The 17,832-nt window shown below is 38.2% G+C and overlaps 2 protein-coding genes across 3 annotated transcripts; one reads left to right on the forward strand and one right to left on the reverse strand.

Moving 5' to 3' along the window:
* Positions 1-791: 791 nt before the first annotated feature.
* LOC121795383 (topless-related protein 3-like) lies at positions 792-12,047 on the forward strand. 2 transcript variants are annotated; one of them, XM_042193905.1, is made up of 25 exons: positions 792-1,133; positions 1,737-1,916; positions 2,050-2,163; positions 2,722-2,880; positions 3,014-3,188; positions 3,297-3,426; positions 3,555-3,673; positions 3,828-3,963; positions 4,060-4,169; positions 6,016-6,085; positions 6,164-6,237; positions 6,315-6,410; positions 6,491-6,583; positions 8,644-8,771; positions 8,920-9,154; positions 9,291-9,458; positions 9,540-9,614; positions 9,894-10,046; positions 10,117-10,227; positions 10,339-10,518; positions 10,595-10,723; positions 10,807-10,902; positions 11,041-11,223; positions 11,297-11,472; positions 11,637-12,047. In XM_042193905.1, exons 1-25 carry the CDS (start codon positions 1,054-1,056, stop codon positions 11,851-11,853), a joined length of 3,387 nt encoding a protein of 1,128 aa, XP_042049839.1. In that variant the 5' UTR covers positions 792-1,053; the 3' UTR covers positions 11,854-12,047. The 2 variants fall into 2 exon arrangements, with proteins under 2 accessions (XP_042049839.1, XP_042049840.1); XM_042193906.1 differs by having other exon boundaries at positions 3,588-3,673.
* A 1,318-nt stretch (positions 12,048-13,365) lies between these two features.
* Positions 13,366-17,317, reverse strand: LOC121795384 (kinesin-like protein KIN-14I). Its single transcript, XM_042193907.1, has 14 exons — positions 17,106-17,317; positions 16,908-17,013; positions 16,658-16,824; positions 16,423-16,566; positions 16,062-16,340; positions 15,902-15,970; positions 15,653-15,712; positions 15,420-15,539; positions 15,260-15,341; positions 15,071-15,166; positions 14,807-14,980; positions 14,621-14,727; positions 14,204-14,544; positions 13,366-14,112 (listed from the first exon to the last, which is right to left on the reverse strand). The coding sequence occupies exons 1-14, from the start codon at positions 17,106-17,108 to the stop codon at positions 13,533-13,535; spliced, it is 2,328 nt and encodes a 775-aa protein (XP_042049841.1). The 5' UTR covers positions 17,109-17,317; the 3' UTR covers positions 13,366-13,532.
* Positions 17,318-17,832: the final 515 nt, after the last annotated feature.

Raw genomic sequence — 17,832 nt, forward strand, 5'->3', positions numbered from 1 at the left:
TCCCTATACTAGCCAATAGTATAGAGTGTTGAGGTTTTGAAGCGGGATTGTTGTGATAACGAATGAATTCTGAGTGTTCATGATCTCCTAGACCCTGTGCTCTAACGAATCCTCTGGACCTAAGAGTTTACTTTACACAAGTAGCAACGAATCATCCCAAGCATCTTCATAATTTAATAATGATTTGACTTTGCAAATATAATAAAAGGGTAATTTGGTATTGAAATAATAGTTAATAAAACCGGTTTAAAATTTGAGGGCATTTTGTATATACAATTTTTGTCAATTTATCTTTTACTCATGTTTCTGAAATCTCATTAAAGTATAACTATGCAAATAAATAGGATTATAAAAGGGAAACGTATGGAGTAATAAATAGTGCTGCAATAATTCCCAAAATACACTGGTAGAAGTGGACAAGAGAAAAATGTAATTTAGGTAATAATTCTTTATTAGGTCGTATAATCTCTGCCCTAGATTGTCCATGTTCTATACAATCTAACGAGAAAATCGTTCCGAAAGTATCACGAGAACCGCGGCGATTTAATAACGTAGGAATTAGGATAGCGACGTCAGTAAATTCTGTAACCCAGCCCGAATATTCAACTAGGTTTAACCCCCGTTTCAAATCCGCCAACCCCTACTACTTTCCCCTCCACCTCACGAATGATAAGCTCACAGATAAGAAGGATAGCATTTCATACAGAAGTCAGTGATGTAATAATAAGTGAAATTGCTTATCAGTGATAAGTCAGTAGGTGAGATAGACTCCTGCCAAACGCATCGAAGATAGCGAGGCCAAGTCTTTTTTTCCCCACCACCTCTAAATCTACTCTCTCTCTCTCTCTCTCTCTCTCTACATATGCTTGTTCGTGTAACAAGTTCTATCTCTCTCTCTCTGCCTTTCCTTCTCGTCGCAGCCTGTGTTTTTAGAGAAACCCTAGAAAGGAGAAAACATCGGGGGGAGTTGTTGTGTGGAGCCATCAGAATTTGTTTTTGAGGGGTTCGATCTGTGGATTTTAGCTTTAGATTTTGCGAAATCTGAGGTCGGAGATGTCGTCGCTCAGCAGAGAATTGGTTTTCTTAATTCTTCAGTTCCTCGAGGAGGAGAAATTCAAGGAGTCCGTTCACAAGTATATTTCTGCAGCTTTTTCTTTTTGTATCTATTGATATTTCCCCCTTTTGTAATTTAGTATTCGTTTCCTATTTTGAGTTATTTCTGGCATTTCCTTGGATTGTTTTCCGTCGTTATGTGCGTTTGGTCGTATATATGGGTTAAACGTGATTAAAAACTTTTATTGGTGAAATGGATATGAAAGTTTTGACCTTTGGCTTGGTTTATGCCTTAAATTAGAGAAAGTAGAGGAGATAAAGGTTGCAATTGGTTAGTTGATAGTACGATTTAGTTAATCGAGGTTTTATTTTAGTGATGAATTTGCTGTTTTGGATTGGAGACCGAGATTTTTGCAAAATTCTCTGTTTTTACTGGATCTGGGAAGGTCTGCTACTTTATCTCTCACTGGAAAATTAAATGAACAGCTGCAGACTTTGGTAAAGAAAAAAATTAACCACTATAATATCGTATTGGCATCTTTTAAGGGTTCTCACTGTCTAATCTTAGACGGTATGGAGAAATGCTTTCTTGTGGTTGAATGAAGTTGGGCCACATTATTAGTTTTAACTGCTTTTTATTGAGATGTTCGGCCTTGATCATCGTATTAACTTGTACTTTTTAGGCTTGAACAAGAATCGGGCTTTTTCTTTAACATGAAATACTTTGAGGAGAAGGTGCATGCTGGTGAATGGGATGAAGTCGAGAAGTACTTGTCTGGATTTACTAAAGTAGATGACAACAGATACTCAATGAAGATATTTTTTGAAATCCGAAAGCAGAAATATCTTGAAGCTCTTGATCGGTATATTCTTATGACTTACCATTTTCCGGAAAATTATTAATTCATTTCTACATATGCTTTAATTGCATCGTCATGTGTTTGTTCCTTTTGCCCATACTTCTGCTTCTTACTTAGTCTTGACTGGTATCATCAGGCAAGACAAAGCGAAGGCCGTTGAGATCCTGGTGAATGACTTGAAGGTCTTCTCAACATTTAATGAAGATCTATACAAGGAAATTACTCAGTTATTGACACTTGGCAACTTCAGGTACTAGGTATTCCGTTCATTTTATCTGTTCATTGCATAGCTGTTTTATTCGATGATAAATAGGACTGCTTACCCGACTAATATTATTATGCAATAATGAGCTAAGATCTACTTCACATTTTATCAGATTACTTGGGGCTTTTGATTCACTTGTGGCCTTATATCAGCAGTCACTCAGTAACTTATTAAATCTGCTTACATTCTGATTGATGTGAATTGTGAAAAATCCATGATGCCATGCTATAGTAAATTGGAAAGTTTCTATGATGTGGTGATTTTCTTTCATAGAAAATATATCAAGTTTGGTACTACTATCTCCTCTAAAGAGTAATGGGCTACCCTTTTGAGTTTTTTTCTTTATATTTTTGCTTTTTTAGGAAGTCAAATTGTCAGGATGTGTTTCTTGTGTTGTGCACAAAATGGTTTGAGTTATCTCTTAAATGCTTCCAACCCAAGGTCATATCACAGAGGACTGTTTACTGCAGTTTACTTTATACTGGAATTTGTAGTGAAGATTTGTTGTATTCGTTAAATCTTATTAATGTGAACTATTGACAGGGAGAATGAGCAGCTTTCCAAATATGGCGACACTAAGACTGCTCGCAGCATAATGTTAATAGAACTCAAAAAGCTTATTGAAGCAAATCCTCTTTTCCGTGAAAAGCTTGGTTTTCCTACTTTGAAGTCATCCAGATTGAGAACACTTATTAACCAAAGGTATAAGTCTCATTTGCTTGCTGCTTTAGAATGTTATATATTGATTCATAAATCTGTCTTTAGCATAATCCGCTGGTTCTGTTGACATTTTATTGATCGCCTCAAATCTGCACTCTGACTGTCATTCATGCAGTTTGAATTGGCAGCACCAACTCTGTAAGAATCCTAGGCCAAATCCAGATATTAAGACTTTATTCAATGACCATACATGCAGTCCCCCAAATGGGGCTCTTGCACCTACTCCCGTTAATCTTCCCACACCTGCAGTTGCAAAGCCTGCTGCATACACATCTCTTGGAGCTCATGGGGTATAAGTGCTTACCTCATTATACATTCATTATCTGACCTTGTCTGGTTTTAGAGTATGTCTGCTATTGGGTTTCGTAAATTGTAACATCTCTGTTTTATGTTGGCAGCCATTCCCACCTACTGCAGCTGCAGCCAATGCTAATGCCTTAGCTGGTTGGATGGTAAATGCCGCTGCATCTTCATCTGTTCAAGCAGCTGTTGTTACAGCTTCTTCCTTGCCTGTCCCACCCAATCAAGGTACTGGTTAAGAAGCTCATTTTCTCTGAGATGCTGGTAGAATATATTTTTTTTCCGTATGATTTAATTTCTTAACTATGAGTAGTTTTTCCTGCAATAGTGTTGATGTCTTTTGCAATTTTATATAGTTTCAATTTTAAAGCGCCCAATTACTCCCCCAGCAACTCTTGGTATGATGGTTGAATACCCAAATGCTGATCACGAGCAACTTATGAAGCGTTTGCGTCCCGTACAGTCAGTCGAAGAGGTAATTTTGCTCATTGTTGGATGGAACTGATTTCATAAAATTAAGTCTTGTTTTCATCACATGCTAATTATTCTTGTATGTTAATGTTGCTATTATGTTTGACAAGAATAAGCCATTTTCTTTCTGTCACATGCTGACTGTTCTTTTATTATAGGTCACATATCCTACAGTTCATCTGCAGGCATCTTGGTCACTTGATGATTTGCCAAGAACTGTGGCTTTTACACTGCATCAGGGATCTTCCATAACAAGCATGGACTTTCATCCATCACACCAAACATTACTTCTTGGTATGCTTCTCTTCTTTTAGATATAATCAGTTTCCTATTTACTATCACATGTTCATTTTCTTAATTTAATCTTGAATGTGGAATGTCCCTTAACAGTGGGCTGCAATAGTGGTGAAATAACTCTTTGGGAAGCTGGAATAAGAGAGAAGTTATGTTCAAAGCCATTCAAGATTTGGGAGATGCAAGCTTGCACATTAACTTTCCAGGTTTATATCTTTTCTTCCAGAATTGCATTTAGTGTTTCCATGTATTAGTTTTTCACCTTGTTTGTAGTTAATCTCCATATTTATTGTACAAACAGTTTATTTGGTAAAAATTGAAGGCTTTTTTGTGTTTTGTGGGGTGAAAATAAAATATAGATTCCCGAATTGATAATATTTTTTTGGACTTATATGACAAACACGCATCTCCTCAATGCGTTTTCAATTTTGGAGTAACGCCTTCGTGAAATGCGTGATTCAAAAACGCATGCAATGAATGCGTAACTAGTGAAAATATATGTTGTATTCCAGATTTCTTACAGACAGACAGTAAGCCATCAAATTGCGAAATGAATAAATATATGTAGTTATCTCAATTTTTAAGCAATCATTTCTTTTCTTGAAGAAAGTGACCTGCCCCACATAGGTTTCAGGCCTTTGGCAGATGTAGTCTCTAGCAATCAAATTAGATAAACTACGTGTAATTGTAACAAATTAAATGAAGTATCATAAATTTCAATAAACTAGATACAATAGATTTCTTGATATATATTACTCCCTCCCTCCGGCATTAGGAGTACCGGTTTGCCATTTTAGTTCATCTGCGATTAAGAGCTATGCGCTTAAGAGCTGTACAGTCCTTTTATGATTTAATTTTTTGTATATATTGATTTATTATAGCACTCCCTTCGTCCGCCATTAGGAGTCCCGATCACTTTTGCGCACTCTTCTCAACAGTTTTCTCACCCTTACTTTACCATTTCTCCACTTCTCAAAAGAAAAATGAGTAAAGTAAGAGAGAGGAAGAGAAAAAGTACTGAAAGTAGAGTTAGTGGATTGTGGGGTCCATGTCCTAAAATAGTAAGATTCTAAAGTTTCTATTTTTAAGGAACGGCCCAAAATAGAAATAGTTGCTATTTTTAAAAAACGGAGGGAGTATCATTTTTATAAAAAGAGTGCGCAAAAGTGACCGGTACTCCCAATGGCGGACGGAGGGTGTATAAGATTAAAAAATATATGCATACAATTTCAATTATTTTATTCAAACTCGATCAGCCCGTTGGGCTAGCCCGAAACCCGAAGGTTTAGAGACAGGGTTGCGAATTTCTAACCCGATAAAATTTCAGCCCTAACAACCCTCATTTGAATAACCCGAAATCCAAGTAGGAGCTTTAATCCTGTCCATTTATTTTATGATTTAATAGTCATTGATTGGTCTTAGTTATGCACTAAAATGTTATTTTCACTTTAACATGACCCTAAATTATTAAATCTCTAAATTATCTTTTATATTCTAATAAGTTGGATAAGGAAACAAATTTTGTTAGAATAAACGTTTTTGGAATAACAATGGATAAATGTGACGGTACATCATATATCACTATTTCTTTAAATTAAATTAAATGTAATAAAAATAATGTATATGACATGAAGGGGATGATGACATCTAAGTATCATGATGACACCTAAAACCTATGTATCAGATTACACATAAGGCACATCACTTTATCCAATTGAGAAATGGTTGATTAAGAAATCCAGAACGATGCATATTGGGTTATTAAGTTCTGAATTTGTTGTGCACTAGTTACGCATTCATTACATGTGTTTTGAATCACGCATGTCACCAACGTGTTACTCCAAAATTGGAAACGCATTGTGGAGATGTGTATTTGCCATATACTAAGTCCAAAAAAAATATTACCCATTCAAGAATCTACATTTGTTTCTCACCCCTAAACAGAAAAAAAATCCAAAAATTGAAAGTAGGTTCTACTCTGCTAGAATTTGTCGGTATTCACTATGCTTTGTGAAATTGTTACCATTCCTTACAAACCGAACTTCTGAATAGGCTTCTGCTGCCAAGGATGCACCATTTTCTGTGAACCGTGTTACTTGGAGTCCAGATGGGAGTTTCTGTGGTATAATTGTGTATTACTCTCTTTGAGTTGGTGTCTGTGATTTTCTTACCAAATCAAGTAATATATCTCATGTTTCAGGAGCTGCATTTTCCAAGCACTTAATCCATTTATATGCATATACGGGGCCAAATGATCTACGCCAGCATTTGGAGGTATGATGTGCTTTTGTACTTGTTAATTATTGGGGAAAGTCGAGAAGCAAGGTTCTCAGAGTTAATTTGTTATGTAGATCGATGCTCACTCAGGAGGAGTCAATGACATTGCTTTTGCTCATCCAAATAAGCAACTGTGTGTGGTGACTTGTGGGGATGACAAGCTTATAAAGGTAAGTAACTTTTTTTTTTCTTCTGAAGTATGTTTTTAGATTCTTGCTGCAGAACAACTGAGGGAGAGTGACTGTTGCAGGTGTGGGATTTGACAGGAAGAAAGCTTTTCAACTTTGAGGGCCATGAAGCACCTGTTTATTCAATCTGCCCTCATCAGAAAGAGAATATTCAGGTACAGTTGCAAATTGTGCATGATGATGCTTATTTGGTGGAATATACGTGCAGAGATTTTAGATTTACTGTGGTTCTTAAAGCTCTTAAGTTGGCATCCAAAGAAACACTTCTTGAGGACTGATGCTGGTAGGAACATTGTACTTCACTACACTAATTTTTCCCTTACTGTTCCAGAATGGTTGAGATATCATTGCTTGATGATTGAATTATTGGGTAGTTATTTGAAGTTAATGGGGAGTTAATTGGTGGTTATATCAGGTAGTAGTTATTATTGTAGTTATTGCAATTCTTACATTTATTTCCTTGGTATATATTGTTGGGGTGCAAATCATCCCACATCATGTAATAAATAAAGTTGCAAACAATATTTAAGTGCTACCCCAACTTCAACAGTATGTGGCCCTTTGGGGAATGACCTAAGAACAGAACCGTGAGGGTTTGATCAAAAGTAGACAATATCATACTCCCTCCGTCCCATTCAAGAAGTCCATCTTTCCTTTTTAGTTTGTCCCACTCAAGATGTCCATCTTTCCTTTTTAGTTTGTCCCACTCAAATTTCCACTTTCCATATTTGGAAACTAATTCATCTCTCCTCTCTAATTAAAATATTCAATTACCTTTTTCACACAACTTTATCATACTTAACTGCTCCACCTAAAATCCCGTGCCATTCAAGAATGTGGGCATCTTGAATGGGACGGAGGGAGTACTAATGTTGAATTCGGATGTGCATCTTCGAATCCTCACATGTGTAGGTACCTTGAGTTTGAGAGGGTTGTGAAGTCTTGAGTTTAGTTTAAGGACAATGATTTACTGTAGGACCTCGAAAGAGGATTGTCATTGTCTTTTCATGGCAAAATTCAAATATGGGATGAGTTAGAAAAATAGGTTCCATGAAAGAGAACTTTTTTTTTTGCTTTCTAAGAATGATAAAAATGCCAAAGAGAGCTTTTTTTTTGCTTTCTAAGAATAGTAAAAATGCCAATGCCATTGGCATGTTTGAAAACGCCTATCACGACGACGTGTTTAAACACGCATTGGTGTTTTTCTGATTACATTTATAATTATCTTTCTTAGTTATAACAAATTAAATGTGTAACTCATTGGTAAGGAGCCTTGTGTAAAAGCTTGAGACCCACGTTCGAATTCTACTATTAACATTTGCCAATTTCCTGCGTTTTTTTAATTTTTTTCCACTTTTTAAAATAGTGCAGTATATTCATTATTTATTAGCTAATATTATTTTATATTAAATACTTTGATAAATTTATCGATTATTCACTCATAATTACTTATTTTATTATAGTCCATATATTAAAAATTAAATCAATAATGTAATGAGATAATTAAAAAACACAATACTACTAACATTTTAAAATAATCGAACACAGATCAACAGTTTCGCACATTGGCTTCAAGCCACCGAGCCACAAAACATTATTATTTAAAATGTAGGCACCAATCTGATTGGCGTGTTTAAACGCGCCAATGAGATTGGCGTTTTTCCCTATTATTAAATGCCCCAAAAGAGGTTCCCTTTAAGGAATCTCTTTTCCAAGTTCACACTTCACCCCATTTTTTTTTCATCTTTTCAGTTCCTATATTTATTTCTGGTCATATTTCTATTTGTGTGTCTCCCCTTTTAATGGCTGTTGTGTGGCATGCTTCTTATGCGGACATATTAGTGAGTGCATTTAGTGGTGTTGCCTTTCACTCTATATCAGGTTGATCCTTGCAGCAGTCCCTGCTGATTTGCTCCCCTCTTATCAGAGGATCAGAAGGATTAAAAAAAGTCTTGCTATTGTTTTGAACCCTTCTGGGTTTGGTTCACTTTTCATGAGATTGTTAACATAGCATATTTCAACCATTATGACATTGTTTTGTATTACTAACAAGATATTTTAGTGGAGCAGCATAATTATGTCAGTTAAAAGTTACTCCATTGTTGTTGTAATTCTGAGTTGTGAATCACAGCATGACTTCTCTGATTTAACCAATTCTTATGAGATAACATTCTTCAGTGTAAAGTTATCAACTATTTCTGCTCTATGCTTGCAGTTTATTTTCTCAACTGCTGTTGATGGAAAAATCAAAGCTTGGCTTTATGATAACATGGGATCCAGAGTTGACTATGATGCTCCTGGGCATTGGTGTACCACTATTCTATATAGTGCAGATGGGGGCAGGTGATATGTTTTACCTCTTGCTGCTCAGCTATGCTCTGTTAAGTTATGCCAGGAGAGGGTTTATATATTCCCTTGTTGCCGGGAAATGTATAGAGCTTTTGCTTCTCATATTTTGCAGTAAATTTAATGGAGCATTACTCCTATTCAGGTTGTTCTCCTGTGGAGCCGGGAAAGATGGGGACGCTCATCTGGTCGAGTGGAATGAAAGTGAAGGGGCAATAAAAAGAACTTATACTGGATTTAGAAAGAAGTGTGGTGGTGTTCTGCAATTTGATACTACACAGAATCATTTTCTTGCTGTAGGTGAAGATAGCCAGATAAAGTTCTGGGACATGGATAACATCAACGTACTTACAACTACGGATGCAGATGGTGGTATTCCGGTGAGTCTTTAACTCTTTATGTGTTATCATGCCACCTGAATGCTGAAATTGTGTAGGTTGCCTTTGTTCACCTGTAATTGCAATTTTATTTGATAAGCCCGGTAATATAATGTTGAAATACTGCTGGTTCATGCAGAGTCTTCCACACTTGAGATTTAATAAGGAAGGCAATCTGCTTGCGGTTACTACTACTGACAATGGTATCAAGATACTAGCGAATGCTACTGGCATGAGATCCTTGAGGACAGTTGAAGCCCCACCTTTCGAGGCATTAAGATCTCCACTGGAAGCTGCAGCTATTAAGGTGTCTTTCATGAGTCCATATTCTTCCTGATCTTTAGCTTGTTGACAGTTTTGTGTGACAGTCTTCTATTGTATTGAGCAGGCTTCAGGATCTGCTGTTCCAAGTGTCGCTCCTAAAGTGGAAAGAAGCTCTCCTGTTAGGCCATCTCTCATCCTTGTATGTCATTGTTTAATTCTTTTTGGGTTGTTGTAGATTTTACTTGGCATAACTATATATTCACTAATTCAAATATATTTCTTCCTTTTGATTAAGCAAACATATACTGTCAATCCATGTATTCGTTATTATTTGTCGGAGTATCCATTCCATTGATTGCTTAAGGTCAATGCAGAATAATTTCAACCCCTTTACTCTAAACGACATTATTATGTATCCATTACTCTACATGGTTCATGCTCTATGGTTAATATTGCAACTTCTGGGCTTTTGTTTCAGAAGGGTGTAGATTCCATGGCTAGAAGTGTGGAAAAGCCTAGAGCTTTGGATGATGTTAATGATAAGATGAAACCCTTGCAGTTAACTGAAATCATGGATCCTACTCACTGCCGCATGGTCACCATGCCGGATAGCGCCGATGCTACCAACAAGGTACCTAGTACACCCGGACTTCTTGTTTATTTGTCCATCACATGATGCATTAACTGTAATTTTGTTGTAGGTTGCTCGGCTCCTTTATACAAATTCTGGTGTTGGTATATTGGCCCTTGGATCAAATGGCATCCAAAAGCTTTGGAAGTGGGTCCGCAATGAGCAAAACCCGAGTGGAAAGGTAAAAAAATTGAAATTATATTAGCTTAGTTTCATTTTTTTCTACTTATACTTATGCCTCTTCGATTGTTTCATGGAATGATACCTGAATTTTTTATTTTATTTTTGTAAGGCCACTGCCAGTGTTGTTCCTCAACATTGGCAACCAAACAGTGGTCTTCTTATGACTAATGACATCACAGGCGTTAACCTTGAGGAAGCTGTTCCATGCATTGCTCTCTCAAAGAATGACTCCTATGTAATGTCAGCTGCTGGTGGAAAAGTTTCGTTGTTCAATATGATGACATTCAAAGTAAGTAATGTTCATCAGGACCTGTTTATTTAGTGTAGGACTCGAGTTTTTGTAAGCAATAAATATTTCTCAACAGTTGATGACTACATTTATGCCACCACCACCTGCTTCTACTTTCTTGGTGTTCCACCCACAAGATAACAACATTATAGCAATTGGAATGGAGGACTCAACTATCCACATCTACAATGTGAGAGTTGATGAGGTAATTATTTGACCCTCAATGAAATATTTGGATCTGCACTCCTAAGCTGCTACTACTAATTACAATGACCGAAAACTTAACAGGTGAAATCCAAACTGAAAGGCCATCAGAAGCGCATTACTGGATTAGCTTTTTCTACTACCCTAAACATATTGGTGTCTTCTGGTGCTGATGCTCAAGTTAGTCATGTTCTTTGTTAATTTATAGTGCTTGATATTTCTGTTATTGCAGGAGAGAAATAAAAACATCTTTTACTGGATTTGAGGGGATTAAGTTTGGGTTTCTTCCTTCCCTGACAAATTACCTTATGCGTTCAGCTTTGCACATGGAGCATTGACACGTGGGAGAAGAGAAAGGCAGTTCCAATACAACTTCCTGCGGGTAAAGCACCTACTGGTGACACCCGAGTGCAATTCCACTCGGACCAAGTTCGCTTGCTTGTAGCCCACGAAACTCAGTTAGCAATATATGATGCTTCCAAGATGGAACGCATACGCCAGGTAAGTACCATGTCAACTCGTTTGTCTTTTCAACCGTTTCTTGTGTGTAGCTGATTGCTTCTTTCTGCTGTAGTGGGTCCCACAAGATGCCCTTTCTGCTCCTATATCCTGTGCAGCATACTCATGTAACAGTCAGCTTGTTTTTGCTTCCTTTATTGATGGGAACGTTGGAGTATTTGACGCCGATACATTGAGATTAAGATGCCGAGTTGCTCCCACTGCATATTTGACCCAATCAGCAATAAATGGGTAAGAACATAGCCTATATCCTTAAATACTTATGTCCTTATCATTTTGTTCTTTGCATTTGTCTATTCTCGTGTTTTGGATTTTTCACATAAAGATGCACGCGTGGGGTTGGATTTCCTGGACTCTCTCTCTCTCTCTCTGACCGTGTTTATTTCATGTTCCAGAAGCCAAGCTGTATCTCCGGTGGTGGTTGCAGCTCATCCTCATGAAGCAAACCAATTCGCTGTTGGATTGACAGATGGGTCTGTTAAAGTGATAGAACCGACAGAATCCGATGGCAAGTGGGGTGTATCGCCTCCTGCTGACAATGGAGTATTAAACGGCAGGACTGGTTCATCGTCCACAGCTAGCAACCATGCAGCCGATCAGATCCAAAGATGATTTTTCTTCTTTTTTCGTTTCTACATTCATCATGTGTATCTCATTAGTGTAGTTTGTAGGTATTCAGTCACCCTTGTTAGTATCCTCATTAATTCCAGAATTGACATGGTTAGATATAATCATATTGTGTGCAATATCTGTGTGATCAGAGCAGTCTGAAATTAAACTATTTAATCAATTAACTTTTGTGAAAATTGTCATGTAAAAGAGCCGCATTCATTGCGTTCTGTTGTGCTGAAGATGGGAAAGATGAAGCACATATCAATTCACTCAGTTTGCTGCCAGATTACTCTTCCAGCAAAGCAACGCTCAGCTCAGCTCAGCTCAGGTGAGTTATGAGATTTACATTTTCGACTCGAGGAACGATAGAGCTAGCTTCGTTTCATTTTTTATGACAAGCATCCATTTAGTTTAGAAGCTAACAATTTCAGCCTTGTAAGTAAATATTTATTACATCCTCTTTTATGTTCCATGAGTTTTGTGGGAAAATACTACCAATGTTTACCTGGATCAGACCTTAGGGGATGGATAAAAATATCAAAGTAATATAGGTGAATTTGTCATGTACTTTATATGGAGTGATTACACAAATGCATCAGCCATGAATTTTCAATTGTTGGAAAACTAGTGGGTTTGGACTTAAGAAACCGAAATGTTCTGGATGAAGTTGACATACATCTATAAGGTAGGTTGTTAACGTAGTTGTAAGTCGATTTAAGATAGTTATTAACTGACCATCTCCTGTAATATGCAAGTGTAATAAGATAGAATGAAAATGAAATAACTTGGTCATTCACATGATGTAGATTGAAGGAATGACTATTAACATGGTATGATCGCCCGCACATGAATGAAATCAAGATAAGATTATGAAGCTGGAAAATAAATAACAATAATGAAACATTCAAAATTGTTGTGTATGATTACATACAGAGTCCATAGTAAAGGAGTAGTTACAAGAGAGAGCTTCAATTATGTGCAACAAGAGTGAGAGAAATGAAGAGCTATTTCTCACTATGCAAACTCCCAAGCTACTTTGACAAGTTGAAAATGGACATGGAAGAAGTATAATAATTTTTTGATGATGCCCTTTTCCAAAAATGTGAAAAGGAATAGAAAACATAATCCTCTTCGCTTCTCTCATTATGTATGAATAATATATCTGAAAACAGCCAGCAAGAATATAGTTAACTCATCAGCTCAGCTTCATTGTTAATTGTTGTTTGTTGATGTTGCCTTCACTTCCCACCGGCCACCTTTCGCCTCACCAGAGACGAAGAAGATGTCGACACTGGCCGCGCAGCTTTGTTCAGCCCTCCAACTCTTCCACTTGGCTGAGGAATCTGGCTCCTTGTCTCTTGGCTCTTCACCGCCTTCGGTGTGGGCCGTTTCAGCTTTGATGCGGCAAGGCTAGTGGTTTTCAGCTGGTAATCTTGCTCAGCATCCGAATCAGAATTGTCTAGACTGTGTGATGCTGATGGGGCTTTGATCTTGGTGGATGCCATGGGGCTGCGCTTGTTGTCGAAGAACCCCTCTGGCGACGCCGACATCCTTCGGCTGCTGCTACGCGACACGGTCTTGACCGCCTCCTGAATCGTCGGCCACGAGTCCTGGCTCTCAAAACTCTGCCTTCTTGAAGAAGAGTTGCTCTGCTCCTGCACACCATTTCCACTTTTTATTCAAAAAAACAAAACAAAGTTGGTGTAGAATTGATGTTTTGTTACCTCTGTCTTGTAGGAGTGGGAGGGAAAAGATACAGATACACTGGATGTAGGGATTCCCATGTAGACGGCAGCTCCTTCCTTTCGAGCCAGGGCAGCTCTCAGCGTCGCTATCTGTTCCTTGAGCTCCTTGACATCAGGAGCGGAGGTGTCCTTGTTGGACTTAGCCGCGCCAAGCTCCACAGTGGAGACACGCTCTGCGAATTTGAGAGTGCTGAGCGTCTCCCCGAGGGCTTCGTACTCGGGGCTGATGTGGACGAACATGAGAGTCTTGGCCTGCCCACCTAGGGAATCCTGAAGCAGCTGCGTGAGCTTGCTGTTGCGGTAGGGAACGTGACCATTCTTCTGAGCTAGAGCAGCGATCACGTCTCCTAGAGCAGATAGCGATCGGTTTATGTGCTGAGCCTCCTTCAACCTATCTCCAACTGCGTCTGTTTTGTCGCATCTCTCGCTCCCAGCCAGGTCCACCAGATGCATGCACCCGCGCAGGGTCGTACCCGAGGTCAAGTCCTTGCCTTGCACGTGAACCGTTAGGCAACTGACAACGACAACAACAACAACAACAACAACGTTACCTCCACTTTCAGTTCCGGATTAACAAAAAGTGTAACACATAGCATAGGATGCACCTGTGGGAGCGACTGGAGCGGTCGTTCATGGAGGTAGATCCCACTGCGCGGTTCTTGTGGCCGAGGTTCATGAGGTCTATGACGTCGGATGTTGATGCGACGTTCACCAGATTCGCATTAGGCACGTTGATTCCATTGGAGGAATTATTGCGGATCTCCAATCTCTTGTTGCCACCATCTGTCACAAGGAGATCTCGGACCTGCTCGTTGTAGATTTCCATCATTTGAACCGAGATGCTGTAAGCAATCGTGTCTTTCCTCTCCTCTGAGATTTCAAATAAATCGCTCAATGCTCTGTAGTTTACACCAAGGCTTTCTTTTGTCAGCTCCTTCGGCCCCGTCTGCAGATAAAAAAAATAAGTGTTTGAGAAATATAGCAACACACCTTCATTAGCCCCTCGCGTTTGGGTTTCTCACCATTGTGTAGGTCTTTCCTGATCCAGTTTGGCCATAAGCAAATATGCAGACATTGTATCCGTCAAGGACTGACCGGATAAGTGGCTGAGTATCTGCAAATACTTCTTCTGCACAATCAGAAACATAAACTTGTTTAACTTCTCAAGAACTAGACTCGTATGTCAGGATAGGATCGATGTTACATACCTTGAGTTGAGTTTGGACCAAAGGCCTTGCTAAAACTGAATGTTTTCTTCCCTTTCCCATGCTTTCCGCTTGTTTGGATAGTGAGCGAGTTGTCAACTACCTCATCAAGTATGTTCAAGCCATTGCTCTGCCCTGGTAGGGAAGGGCGCACGCGGCAGTACACTCTGATGTTTCCTGTTGCATTCAAGTATCAGCAAACATTCAACATTACCTTTTATTATTTAATGAAGAAATGCAAGATATATATAAAGAGCTCTCCTTCACCTTTGAGGTCTTGCACTTGATTGTACAGCTTCCGGTTCTCTTCAAGAACCTTCTGGTATCCAGAAGCTAGGCTAGCTAGGCGCACGACTTGTTCACCTAAAACCAAAAACCGAAAACAAAACTTGAAGTCAGAGTCTTGTTATGTCTCAATCTTTGTTGCGTTGTATAATGAGGGATCTGCCTCTGTACCAAGACTATCAACATCTTCTTGATACTTGAGCTGCAGCACGTTCATGCCTTGTTTTGTCGAGTTGAGGATCTTCCTTAGTTCCTACAATGTTTTGAGATAGGCTTCGTATAAGCTGTGAATCCAAAGATGAAGAACACTAGTTTTTGACAGATGATCTACCTCTACAGTCCTGTGCTGAAGATCAATGAAATCTTGTTGCTTAAAGGGAAGGTTTCCAGAAGCCGCATTGCAGAAATCTTTCCCAGCTCCACCGTCAGTTTTTCTTATATTTGACGCCGCCTTGCATCAAGAAACAACACAAGTCATTGCAATGTAATGAAGATCTAAAAACACAATTTGAAATGTGGGTTGAGATACATATAGTATTAGCTTTAAACCTAAAGCTATCAGACCTCAATCTCCGAACTCATGCACGAGGTTGAGTCGCTCTCATCGTGTGGAGCTGCTCCAATCTGTCAAATGTCTCATTTTAGTCTTTGATTATTACAAAGGTGTTATATGACAGACCATATAAGTCATTTCATGTTTGATATGATTAAGAATTATAACATCATCTAAATAAAAATTGTTTCCTATCCTGTTTCAATAAGTATTGTGACTAAACATCCAGTTAATCCAAACTCAGCAAATATCAGGCTTACCATTTTAGTTTGTCTTTCCAGCCTGCGCTCGAACTCTTCCTTAACTCTACTTATAATACTCTCCACAATCTGTTCATCGCAACGAAACAAGACACCAGAAACAGAATTAGCAAGCTGCAAAAAGGGCAGAGGTTGGATATGTTATCACATCATCACTCACAATAGGGATTTTCTCTGCACTCTTATCAGAGAGAAGCTCGCACACAAGCTTTTGCAACGAAGGAGATACATTGTCATTATTACCAGCTGAAGAAGAGTTCCGTGACAGAAAGCTGAGGAACATATCAGAATTTCTTCTGCCTTGATGAGGCTTGGATACAGAATTGCACGGCCACGCGTTTCCACTGAACTTCCAGACCCCATTGCTACCGCACTGCTTCCACTCATGGTATGATTTGAGGGCAACAATGCAGTTCACAATCCGGAATGACTTCCCTCCCTATAGCAATCCATCACTACTTGTTAACTACTATGTTGCATCATATATTCAGTTGTAATCATATTCATTGCAACGTACATACTTGTTCCAAATCGGAGACTTCAAAAGTAGGAATCCCCATCTCCTGTATGGCTACAAGGAAGTTCCTCACATTTTCAAAGTATTGGAAAGCAGTGGGGGCAGCACCATCAGGAATCATGACACTATCAACAGGTGCTTCAACTACCTAAACCATTACCAACATCAACATACAATTTTAAAATAAGAAGCAAAATTCTTTTAATTAAAATAATAGTATTAAGAAAAATTAGGCATACTTTTGGGACAGAAGCAGGCTGGATCTTGTTAAGAACAGTGCAAAGAATAATGCCACTTCTCAATCCAATTCTAAAGTCTTCCTCAGAAGGCTCTGCAGGCAAATCTTTCCCTAAAACTACCCCTACCATCTTCCTCAGCCATCCCGCCGCCTCGTATCTTTTCAATGCTGCATTTACATATAAAACAGGGTTCAAGAAAATTTGAAAGAAGAAAGAAAAGTGCATTTGATCATATCAAGATGGATTATACAAGCTTCCTGAGCTCTTCTTGAGGCGAAATTATCGGCATCGCTGAGTCGCTTCCCTTGCTGCTGGAGGACATCTTCCACCAATGACGCCACATTGAATTCCATTTGCTGCAAATTATCAGAATCAAAATTTGCATGGTTTTTTTTATTGTGCATGCATTTAGCATTTGGTAAATTGGAAAATAAATGTAGATATATACCATTGTTGAATTAAGTGTATCTCAATCTGAATCTGTAGTTAAGATTTGGAAGTGTGGAGCACATATTGGGTGAATGGTGAGAGAGATATGAATGTCTGGTGTGTATCTATCTCTCTCTCTCTTTCTCTTGGAATTAAGAAGAAGAAAGGGAGAGAAAGATAGGGAATGCAGGGTGAGTTATATAGTAAAGGAATATGAAGAAAGTTGAGGGAGAAAACCTAAAGAAAATTGAAGGAAAAAGACGTAGCAGGTATATGAAAAGAAATGAGAAATGGAAGTGAAAATGATGATGAGTGCAGAATATTAGTGGCCATCCATGGATTCTTCTTCTACTCCTCTCCTTTTTCTCATTCAGTTATTACACCTTGCCGAAAGCCTCGCCTTCCTCAGCTTCTTATTTTTTTTCTATATATTATCATTACAATTGCATTTTTAAACCCATTATTTTAATTAATGAAAAAAGTATTAATATTTTTTTTGTATCATAAAGTAGTATTTTGGGTTATAGATACGCTCTTCAACGCAACAACATGAGTATATTTTATATTAATAATAAAAATTATTAAGTACTACTACTTTCGTTCTGGTCTAAGCGAGACATTTTTGTTTTGACACAAGAATTTAAATTATTAATAGTAAATTAATAAAGAAAAGGAGAGAATAAAGTAAGAGCGAGGATAAAGTATGAAAGATAAAAAGATTAAGTAGTATAGAGAAGAGTGAATTA

The sequence above is a fragment of the Salvia splendens genome, chromosome 3, assembly GCF_004379255.2.
Source record: "Salvia splendens isolate huo1 chromosome 3, SspV2, whole genome shotgun sequence".
Classification (NCBI taxonomy): domain Eukaryota; kingdom Viridiplantae; phylum Streptophyta; class Magnoliopsida; order Lamiales; family Lamiaceae; genus Salvia; species Salvia splendens.

Excerpts from the sequence above, each read along its gene's own strand:
- LOC121795383 (XM_042193905.1), top strand. The coding sequence starts at position 1,054 with ATGTCGTCGCTCAGCAGAGAATTGGTTTTCTTAATTCTTCAGTTCCTC. Across the intron at positions 6,584-8,643 it reads ATCAGAAAGAGAATATTCAG|TTTATTTTCTCAACTGCTGT; the intron begins GTACAGTTGCAA and ends CTATGCTTGCAG. Across the intron at positions 9,459-9,539 it reads TGGAAGCTGCAGCTATTAAG|GCTTCAGGATCTGCTGTTCC; the intron begins GTGTCTTTCATG and ends TGTATTGAGCAG.
- LOC121795384 (XM_042193907.1), bottom strand. Across the intron at positions 16,341-16,422 it reads AAGTCTCCGATTTGGAACAA|GGAGGGAAGTCATTCCGGAT; the intron begins GTATGTACGTTG and ends GGATTGCTATAG. Across the intron at positions 15,713-15,901 it reads TGGAAAGACAAACTAAAATG|ATTGGAGCAGCTCCACACGA; the intron begins GTAAGCCTGATA and ends GACATTTGACAG.